The sequence below is a fragment of the Strongylocentrotus purpuratus genome, unplaced genomic scaffold (genome assembly GCF_000002235.5).
Source record: "Strongylocentrotus purpuratus isolate Spur 01 unplaced genomic scaffold, Spur_5.0 spur5_scaffold_1, whole genome shotgun sequence".
Taxonomy (NCBI): domain Eukaryota; kingdom Metazoa; phylum Echinodermata; class Echinoidea; order Camarodonta; family Strongylocentrotidae; genus Strongylocentrotus; species Strongylocentrotus purpuratus.
The window spans coordinates 31600857-31612381 of NW_022145594.1; the positions used below are offsets into that span (position 1 = coordinate 31600857).

Sequence of the window (11525 nt, forward strand, 5' to 3'; positions counted from 1 at the left end):
AGTTATCCTTGGTGGTTTCAGCTCAATAACAATACAAACCCAAGACTGTAACAAAAGCACATTAAGATAAGTGTATTTTTGTGAAAATATTCTTTATTTATCTTAAAGAAACATGATGTGTGCTGATTAACATATTTTCATTTGATTGCTCAGGACTGCTTATCAAAAGAACACCTTGATAGATAGGCATATTTGTAGCCTGACATCTCTTTTCATACACAGGTAAATACCCACAACTTGATGAGCTTATTTTTCAGACCACATTTATCTGATGGGCCACTTGCCATAACAGAATTTAATTTTGTATCTATTATCTTTTTGTTGTTTATAGAACTAACCATTCAACAAAGACCATTTCTGTGGTGTTAACAATGGCACAAAATATCAAAGTTACATTACAGGAAAATTGCGCATTTATATTGAAAGGTTAAAAACTCATGTTTTACCAACAAACTGGCAATTTTCTCACTCCTGAATATAGATTCAATTACAATAATTCAAAGAAGTCGCCTCTATTCTCTATTGATCTATGGTCAGATTGACACCTTATTCATGGTTTCCCGCTATCACGTTACAAATATCATACCAAACTGCTTCTGAGCTGAAAACAAGGCACTTTGCTCCAGGTTGGATGGAAACTTTGACATGAAGTCTTGGCATTACATCAGGTATCTTAGTCTTCAAGCGGGACTGCACTAATTCAGTACTTGTAGCTACTTGAGCACTCTATAAAGCAAACAATGCCTAAGCGGTAGCCGTTGATCCGCCATGTGATCCGCCATGATCTATTTTTCTTATGTTTATTGAGAGCTGATTTGATAAGATAACCACCTGTCAGTTACCTTGCAGGGAGGTCTTATCCCTCCTTGCCAAACTAGTGCAGACAGGCTTTCAGCCTCTATGTGAGTGTCATGATATTATCCATGAATACACTAAATGTATATAAGGCTTCTGCAGTGCCAGCAGAATTGGAATGTGGAGCCATGTAAGAAAACACTTAAGGGTTTTATCATGTCGTCACGGTTATCGATGGACTACCAGTGATTGTATTGTGTATTAGATGTAGTTTTCAGCCGATTTCTTCGATGAGCTTGGAGCTTTGTCCCGGCCGTACAGCTGCAAGATTCTTCTCGACTCCAGCCTTCACCTGCTCATGCTTCTGCAAGTCTCTCTCCATGGATCCTGGAAACAGAGAGAGTATTAAAAAATGATAAGAAAACTAGATGGAATTCGACTGCGCGCAGTCGAAAATGATGCCTCCGTCATAGAGCAATTTTACAAACCGAAACGGAAGAAATTTTTCAAATTCAAGTTCAATTGTAATCCATTAACATGTTCTCAGAATATCGTGATTACAAGCAATTTCTCATAAACATATATGACCCTTTGATCTTTGACCTCATGACCCTAAAATCTACTCAGTTCATTGGCTCTGCAAGATTTCCTGAGTTAAATAGTAATCCATCTGTCAGTTCTAATGAGAATGCGTCCACAAGCTATTTTTGCATACATAATGAGCCCATGACCTTTGATCTTATGAACCATTCATTGGCTCTGTAAGATACATAAATGATCTAAGTTTGGCAGGAATCCATCAATCTGTTCTAATGATAATACGATCACAAGCTATTTTTGCATACATAATGAGCCACATGACCTTGACCTTTACCTCATGACCCCAAAATCTAATCAGTTCATCAGCTCTGCAAGTAACATACATGACCAAAGTTTGGCAGGAATCCATCAATCGGTTGTTCAGATAACGCGATCACGAGCTGTTTTTGCATACATAATGTGCGCTGTGACCTTTGACCTCGTGACCCCAAAATCTAATCAGTTCATTGGCTTTGCAAGATACATACATGACCAAAGTTTGGCAGGAATCCATCAATCGGTTCTTCAGATAACGCGATCACAAGCTGTTTTTGCATACATAATGAGCCCTGTGACCTTTGACCTTTGACCTCGTGACCCCAAAATCTAATCAGTTCATCAGCTCTGCAAGATACATACATGACCAAAGTTTGGCAGGAATCCATCAATCGGTTGTTCAGATAACGCGATCACAAGCTGTTTTTGCATACATAATGAGCCCTGTGACCTTTGACCTTTGACCTACGTGCTCCAAAATGTAATCAGATTGTTTTCCTATAGTGATACACACTATCACTAAGTTTGAAGTTTAAATCTCCAGTGGTTCTTGAGATATCATGATAACAATCTCAATGTATGGAATTTCATAAGTTGACCTCTGTGACCCTTGACCTTTGACATACGTGCTCCAAAATCTAATCAGATCGTCTTCCTATGGTGATACATACTATCCTTAAGTTTGAAGTTTAAATCTCAAATGGTTCTTGAGATATCGCGCTAACAAACTCAATACAAGGAATTTCATAAGTTGACCTCTGTGACCTGTGACCTTTGACCTACGTACTCCAAAATCTAATCAGATCGTCTTCCTATGGTGATAAATACTATTCCCGAGTCTTAAGTTTAAATCTTAAATGGTTCTTGAGATATTGTGATAACGGTCAAACGGGACGGACGGACGGACGTACGGACGTACGGACGTACGGACGGACAACCCGAAAACATGATGCCTCCGGCACCACCTTCGGTGGCGGAGGCATAAAAACATACTATCACCAAGTTTGAAGTTCATACCTGAAGTGGCTCTTGAGATTTCACGTTATTAAACAAAAAAGCGGGACAGACGAACGAACGGACATACCCAAAACCCCAAAACAGAATGCCTGCAGCACCACCTCAATGGGCGGAGGCATACAAATAGAATGATGGGGACAATGGGGAAGTGGAAAAAGAATGATAAAAAGAGGGGACCGTCAAGAAGGTAAATAAAGGTATAGAGTAGGGGAGGAAACACAAAATAAATAAAATATTGTACACTTCTTATAAACCTGCAGAGTAAAGGTGTGTTGGGGGGGGGGGGGGGACCTATCAGGAAGCAGCTAGATAATCATACCGGTACTTGGATCATCTCATCTTGAAAGTACTTTACTACCTTTGTGATTTTATTTTCCCTTTCTTTCTACTTTAAAAAAAAAAGAACAAAACTACTGCCATATAACTTCTGCTCAATATTCGAATTCAGTCTTATTTCCTTATAATCATGTACATATGATATGACAGATATATTCCTGTATACTTACTGTGCAAAAGTTTAACTTCCGCTGCTTTCATCTTCAAGGCTTCCGGGTTTTCTCTGATCCATGCCAGGTAAAAGGTCACCTTCTTCTTAGCAAGAAACATCGCCGATTTGGACTTCTTTATATCTGACCGAGTTGATTCTGGGACTACAAGATCAAGAAGGAAATTCAAATTCGTGATTCAACAAATATTAATTCACACAAATTTTGTTTGAAGTTTCTGTAAAGAAGAAGACCGAGAAAATCTGCAAAATATAGCTGGGCCCCCAATGCATCAAACTTACTACTGATTGTAACTTTGCAATCAATATTAAACTACCAAGGCAATATCACTCAATAGCTAATCAAATCAAGGTTTCCATGGAAGTTACCTTTAATGGCAAAATTTTAGGCAACAGGGACCTGAACATCGTCCAGGTCCAGGGGGGTGTTTCACAAAGATCCTAAGTAGAACTTAACACTAAGTTTGACTTAAAAATTATGGACAGCCATTGGAGCCTTAAAATGAAATATACTCAAAAGCAGAAATTCAAGTATTTTAGACATTTTATAAATTCCACAACAAGAATAAGAAATCTCCTTGATGATAGAAAATATGAATGATTTGAATAAACATTTTATGCCTTTCAAAAATATTTTTACCAAATATTTTCAAAGATGCTAATGGCTGTCCATAATTTTTAAGTCCAACTTAGAGTTAAGTTCTACTTAGGATCTTTGTGAAAACCCCCCCCCCCCCCCCCCAGGTGACCAAAATGACAAGAAGCAATAGAGAAACAAATTCTGGATACAACTTCAAATTATGTTTTGTTTACTACATACACTAGGCCTACATAAAGCAAAAGGTGTTGTGCTGGGCTGGTAACCTGTGTGTAAATGTAAGTAGAATTTTGTTCATATTAGTTGAACCGGCCCCCTACCATAACTATACATTTTATTTCATTTATTACACTCTCTTTTAAAAAACATCAAAAGTATGTACATGTTTGTTCATTATCAACATAAGATAAAAGGAAGTGAGGAATCATGAAAGCCAAAATTGAATGATCTCCATACGTTTGAATGAAACGTACCTTTGTATATGAGCTTTGCCCGTTTTAGAAGTTGATGAAGATCAGACAATGCAGACTCCACATAGAGGGATGGAGATGACTTGCTCCTACCGAGCATTATATGGACGACATCTTGGATGAGAGAAACTAGATGTTTCCTTTCACTTGGGACAGATTTCATCTATAGGAACACATCAAATAATCATTAAAAATTATCAATAATAATAGGAAATTTTGCACAGCATTTATTTAAAAAACACATTGCAAGTATATCACTAGGATGCTGATATCATGATCATCTACGAACACCAAGGATGAGAAAATGTAAAATGTAGATATATTAAAAAAGAAAAAAAGAACAAAGGTGTGTCTGTAAATGTTTTCAAGGAACTGGCAGCTTTAAACAGATTACTGTATTTTTCTATGAGGTTTTTAAAGGGATTGGGTATCTTTGCCTCAGATTCTAAACAAAATCCTGGATTTTGCTCATGCTGCAATCATAATTATAAACCTTTGGATCAGTCAGGAATCCCATGACTTTTACAAGCTGATCACCTGTCTGATTATCAAGATATTTATGATTAAAAATAGAAAATTCAAAAAATGTTTGGAATGGTTTTTATAACACTACAGTCTATTGGGGAAAATGAGTATTGTAAAACCTGTCACTCAATATTTTTACTTTTTTGAGGTTTTTCATGTCACATGCATCTTAGATTTGTAAAACTGGAAACATTATTAAACGATGCCTTTATCATGATATCATCCATGATTACAAAAGATAAGAAAATGTAAAAAATGGAGATATAGCAAAGACAAAACCAAGGTGTGTCTGTAAATGTTTTCAAGGAAATGGTAGCTTTAAACAGATTACTGTTTGTTTCTACGAGGTTTTTAAAGTGAATAAGTCCTTATGATATTCTGGGGGCATTCTTACATTTCAGAGCAATCAGAACTTTAAAACAATCAATCTTTTCATCGGTAAAGATGTACAAGTCTAGCATGAAGTATTGCATCAGTATTGAAATTGAGTATGAAGTTCAACAGCAGTCATCAAATGGAACAAAATGTGTGTCAATAGGACAGCACAATGAACAGTGGCCAACAAAGTTACATGACATGAAGTGAAATTGCTTCATTCAGATTTTCTGAGTGAACATCCTGAAACTTGACCTATAAAAAAAGCCAAATTTACTGGTATATGAAATTTCGTGCTTTTAAAAACTGTGCATTTTCTGCCAGGCATACTTTTGCAAACTGAACTAAAACACAAAAGACAAATTTGTTTTTCAAGCTTAACAGTTATTAATCATCAGCATAATCTGAAATTAAGTACTCTTTGCTTGCCTGTGTAATGGTATGTACTGCACTTTGAAGAGCGTCCTCTGTTGACGAAAAACTGACATTAGCTGACATCCCAGGACACACCTCCAGAAAGCTCTGATGCATTGTGGGATAAAAGTAAAGAAAAACTATACACAATATAAAATCATCATATTGTAGATACAGTCAAACCTGTCTATAGCCACCGCCCAAGGGAAACATAAAAAGTGGTCCTGTAGACAGGTTCCTTTAGTACATGTTTCGATGAGAAACCATTTTCAAGGGAAACAAAAAAAGACAGGTGGTCACTAAAGCAGGTTTGACTGTATCATAAAATGCTTTCCTGACAACCAGATAAAAGTAAAGTGAAAATTAATTTGTTTGCTTTTTCATGCTCCTGTTAAAATAGTGTCAGTTATGTATTACATTGAGTGAAGTACACAGGTAATTTTAAGAACTTAAAGCCTATCTACACTAGTTTGGCCAGGAGGGATAAGACCTCCCTGCGTGGTCACTGACAGGTGGTTATCTCATCAAATCAGCTCTCAATTAACATACGAAATAGGGGATCACGGGGGACCAACAGGTACCACTTAGGCATTGTTTGCTATATAGAGGGGGCAAGTAGCTACAAGTAGTGCAGTCCCGCTTTAATGAAATACTTCTTTATAAATCTATCAACAAGAGTTTTAGTCTTTTTTTATAAATTTGTCTTATCTGGCCCTCTGGCTTGAGCTTTACCTGATAGTTTGACAAAAGCATAAAAGATAGAATTTGGTTTCATACCTGGACAGCATGTAGTGGTATCTCCATGTGCGATCCATTGTAAAACCTAACAACAAATGCATAGCAATATCTGAGACGGATGGGTTAAGGATAGTAGTGTAGCTATCAAATAGTTACTTGGTTGCTTTGGTTCGGTGTAAAAATATCACAAGTATGTCAGAGCTATATCGGTCACAGGTACAAATGTCAGAGTTAAATATGAAAGTGGTAAAATATCAGACTAACCAATTTTAAAGGTAAAGACCAGTTATGGTAATGAGATTGCATTGTGAAAGAAACATTGTGGAATCGATCAGAAAACGTTGATCATCTAGCATCTAGCATCTGCAAGGTTCTGGAATCATCAAAATGATAAGAAATTTGGCCCATTCTTCGTAAAGTTACAAGCACTATACACAGAAAGATGTATATGGGACTACCCTATATCTCTCACAGACCATGAGAGAAAAAAATTTACCAAATATATGAATTAGTAGGCGGTTTCCCGGCAATTTTTTTATCATCATGTATTGGTCAAAACATATTCTTTCACATGATTGGTAATGAGAGGTTCCATTTCAATTTTTTAAATTGGGGCGTTTCCAATACTGGTCTTTACCTTTAAAGTTGAAGATGTCAGAGACACAACGATTTTGCTTCTGTTCATTCTTTCATGACCTAAAGGAAACAGATGTTTCTAATCAATTTAACTTTTTTTCTTCCATGATATTAGTTTATTTCCAAAACTTCTTTAATGGACCTTCATCACACATACAATGTTTTTGGAGACACATATACTTACAAAAATAAAAAAAATTAATCGCTCAAGAATCAGCTTGTTCTTCTTCTTCTGGGATACTCCTCAACGTCCCGTTAGTAAACTAAGACTATATTTTCATAACCAGTTGATAAAACTCAAAGGATACAGAACGTTAATCATATTGAAGACAAGGAGGGGTGATGGTGGTGACTTGAGTAGCTCAGAGAGTCTGGGGACAGGGCCTAGCAGCTTGGGTGGGTCAGAGGTGGTGACCTTTTGCACTTCCTTCTTCTGTGCATCCTCCCCCATATCACTGATGAGTTCTCTGTCCTGGAGATAAGTTCATTAAAACAGAAATGGGAATGAACGTTTAAAGTAAAGTGTAAGTCTCAGTATCCTACTATAAAGTTAATTTAAGTAAATGCGTACAAACAACAAACAAACATACATGTAGACTGAGAGGGAGAGAGAGAGAGAGAGAGAGAGAGGGGGGAGAGAGACACAGAGAGAAGCATGGCCGAAAAGATTTGAGGACTAACTCAGTGAATGCTTGAGTAAATCCAATAAAGGATAAGAAAATTATGAATGTTTAAATTTGTAAGTCATCAAACAAAAGTTTGAGTCTCTGGGAATAATGAACACTTACATCACCTATGTATCATCTAATGAATACTTCATATATTTATATTTTCGCTGTTGTTGATGGAAGAATATATCAATATTTTAATAGAAGGATTTGTAAAAAGATAGGTGCGATAAAACATCTAGGCTACAGGTTAAACTAAATACTTTCATTTGAATAATTTGAAACTTATGAAATTTAAATGCAAAACAAATGGGAGAGGTGCTCACATGGTAAGTGGTATAAGACCGGGTAGTTTTTTATTTGTTTTGGATCAATCACAACTTAAAGGTATAGACCGGTAGTGGTAAAATTGCGGTTCAAAGGTTTGGGGTTCAAATATCCATTTAATATTGTTCAAATATTGCCTTCAGAGGTTTAGATGGCAATGCTTCAACCAGAAATATATGCCCAAACGTTCAATGTTGAAGTGCATTTGCGATATCTATCATGGCCGGATCAATATGATAATTCACCAAATATATCAATTAGTAGGCGGATTCCCGGCAAAATTTGTATCATCACGTACTAGTCAAAACATTCTTTCACATGATTGGTAGATTCCATTTCATTTTTTGAAAGGTGGGCATTTCCAAAATTGGTCTTTACCTTTGAAAATTGTATAACTTCACTCCTTCAATCACAAGTATGACAGATATTTGTTGATGATTAGATGCAGATCACTCACATGTTTTGTCCACCAGGGAATCCATTGTTCCAGCATGGATCCTAAAGCTCCCGCCCGCAGGACCTCCTCAAACTCTTGCCTCTCCTGCGGCGTCAGCTTCTCCCAAACTTTATCCGGCTCTTTGTCTGCATGTAGATGAAGGGGGAGAAGATACAAAGCATTTTCAATTCAGTAGTGAAAAAACCAAACTGAAAGAGAGTTCAAATGGAGTTCAAAGGTCAATAGACTATGCTATGCAAATTATATCAATTTTAACCTCAAAACAGCTGAACAAATGAGTAACAATAATTAACGCTAATTTCTTGGCGCGTCTATTTCAGTCTATGTTATCTCACTGTTTCAGGTTTTAATTTTATTGTAATATAGGACATGGGAATCGAAAATATCTGAGTCTTTTTTTCAGACTAATTGTTCATCACACAAAGTGGAAGAGAGAAAGCGAGAGAGAGAGAGAGAGAGCCGATGACAGAGGAAAAGGAACTTGTCTTACCAAGATCTAGTCCAGCTAGTCTTTTCTGTAGGCTTTCAGCCTCATCATTGTCATCAGCATCATCATCATCATCATCATCGCTGTCATCTACACTTTCTTCTGCATCGAGTCTGGCCAGCATCTCCAGCACAGTCTTCTTGTCCTCGGAGCTATCGAAGTCAATACAAGAGGTACAAGGATGGAGGCTTAGGGTAAATAATAATAAAGCTACTGAAAGACTCCCTGTAAATAGATTTATATATTATATAATTATTGATAACTAGAACCCATGCAAATTCTAAGAAAAAGATCTTTGTTAATAATACCCTATTAACATAAATGAAACCATTTGCACAAATAGGTAGTCTTAGTCTCTTACTGCTAGCAAAACAAACATAAGCTTTTATAAGAAAAAGGAAATACAGTGCGAGTATGAACAAATAATATCTGCAGCACTGATTTTTTTTCACATTCACTTTTAGAATATTTCACTCTGTGTGTTGACTTTCGAAATAAGCTCATCAATTTGAGGGATATATCCTTGTATCCCACTCAAGGCCATTTAAGATCATATAAATATAATAAATATTTTAGTGGACCAACATACCTTCCTTTAGTGTCCTTGAGTGCCTGGATAAAGTTGTTTTTGTAGAAAGACTCTGAACAATCGGCATGTTTCTCACTCTTGTAACAAGCGAGGGAGCAATAGGACACGTTGCATCGTGGGCAGGTGTAAGCGGCCTGGACTTTCAAACATCTGAATTATGATACAGAAAACTTTCATCAGTTGGGGAAAATCATAAAATGTAGTTTTTGACGTTTCTACCAACCTTGAATTAGACTAGACCTATATTATGGTAGAAAAAAAAAACAACATCAAAATGATCCAAAATTGTTTCCCCGTTTAAAATAATGCTCATTTTAAAGACGAAGTTGATTAGCCTAAAAATTCAAAACGGATAGCTGCAGTAACTGAATTAAAAAACACATAGGGCCTAAGCTGATAAGCGACGAGAGATTCAGTTCAGGAAAATTACTAGCGGGCTCTGGTTAAAAAAAAAAAAGAGTACACTACAATACAAAACAACCACTTCCAAATATGCTTGTACACGTTTACACATAGATCTAGTCCTATAACGAACCAACATCAATTTCATCACACGGGACTAATGACATCAACCATGTCAAACAATCAATTTAGTTCATCCATTGGTAACATTTGAAAAGCATTTTGTGAGAAGGAAAAAGTTACATAATACTGTGACTCTTGATATCTTCTCTTGAAATGACTTACAATTTGCAGATTCCACTTTGCTGGGAAATTGTCGCACTTTCACAATGCAAACGCAGATCTTTCGATTCACCTGTGGGCGTCGCCATTTTGTATTAGCGCCATCTATTGAAAAATGTTTTACAGTCTGACCATCTCTGATCTTAGCTTAGCTTTCACCAGTGGAGTTATATATATTATTTTTGGTTTACTTGTCTGTCTAATAGTAATATAGTGATACTCAAGAGAAATAATATTCAAATTACAATCCATCTTTGTATAATCAATGTTCCCACACTTCAATTGGACATGGTGAATAATAATGTGTTGGCGCCTAAGGACCTGAGCTTGTAATTGAAGCCATTTAGGATTTTCCCGCCATGTCCACATCCTGTTTTCTTCACCTTTCTTTCCAAAATCCCCCAAAATCAAATTTTGTATTTTAATGAAAAACATTATTTCTCTGTTGTTCTTATTTTAATTGTTTTATCTCCGAAGAATGGAAAGCACGGGTCAACTGTTGTAGTAGAGAGACTTCCAGGGGGACGGATAGAGGAAAACCCCCAGATGTTCAAAATTACCCTTTACCCTTTCTCGTACTCAATCCTGTTGTAATGCAGGGATTTAAAAAAAAAAATCGTAAACAGGACCTATGTACTGCGATACGAATGGATAATCGCACATCTGTTTTTTTTTTGTAAACATAAGTTGTACTAATGTAATTTAATATTTTAATGACATTTTATTTATCGTATGTTTTGTATTGTCTTCAATTTTTAATTTTATAAATATTCCGTTACAGTTTTGATACGACGTAATATATATTTAGTGATCTTTGTCAATGTAGGCCCTCAGCTTAACTGTGTTTTAGATTGTCTATGAGATGTCAGTGTGGCCGCTCTTTGTTGTGTCTGATATTGGATAATAAAGGAACCAAAACATGTCGATTGGCTAGATATTAGTCCACATCTGACACACCCGACCCTCTGGCAGGAACTAATTCCTTCGCAAGCTTTAGCACCAAAGTGGCAGCCAGGCTAGCGGGGAAGTAATTGTGGAGCACTGGGAGGGTGAAGTCTGCCAGCCATGACCGCTTTATACGAATCATGTGCACTATCATTTATTATTATGATTATTACCCGTATTAATATTGCCATCAACCCTTTAAAGCCTATCTGCCCTAGTTTGGCCAGAAGGGGTTAGACATACCTGCATGGTCACTGGCAGGTGGTTATCTCTTCAAATTACTGAGCTCTCATGTAATTAAACATGAGCAACAAAGGGAATCACCATGGGGGACCAACGGGTACTGCTTAGGCAACGTTTGCTATGTAGAGGGCGCAAGTCGCTATTGGTAGTGCAGTCCCGTTTTGATACACCTGGGTCGAGAGGGTCAACATAATAAT

At 36.7% G+C, this 11525-nt stretch overlaps 1 protein-coding gene across 1 annotated transcript; it reads right to left on the reverse strand.

Moving 5' to 3' along the window:
• Positions 1-75: 75 nt before the first annotated feature.
• On the reverse strand, positions 76-10246 carry LOC100892173 (zinc finger HIT domain-containing protein 2). The gene is made up of 10 exons (XM_030978058.1): positions 10144-10246; positions 9457-9606; positions 8871-9019; positions 8381-8505; positions 7237-7400; positions 6332-6401; positions 5570-5662; positions 4244-4403; positions 3174-3317; positions 76-1182 (listed from the first exon to the last, which is right to left on the reverse strand). The coding sequence occupies exons 1-10, from the start codon at positions 10227-10229 to the stop codon at positions 1070-1072; spliced, it is 1254 nt and encodes a 417-aa protein (XP_030833918.1). The 5' UTR covers positions 10230-10246; the 3' UTR covers positions 76-1069.
• Positions 10247-11525: the final 1279 nt, after the last annotated feature.

Bases quoted from the DNA above. Each gene is read 5' to 3' on its own strand.
- LOC100892173 (XM_030978058.1), bottom strand. From the start codon at position 10,229: ATGGCGACGCCCACAGGTGAATCGAAAGATCTGCGTTTGCATTGTGAA. The intron at 7,401-8,380 runs GTGAGTGATCTG...ACTTATCTCCAG, and splicing joins TTCCCTGGTGGACAAAACAT to GACAGAGAACTCATCAGTGA. The intron at 6,402-7,236 runs GTATCCTTTGAG...CATCCGTCTCAG, and splicing joins TTCAATATGATTAACGTTCT to ATATTGCTATGCATTTGTTG.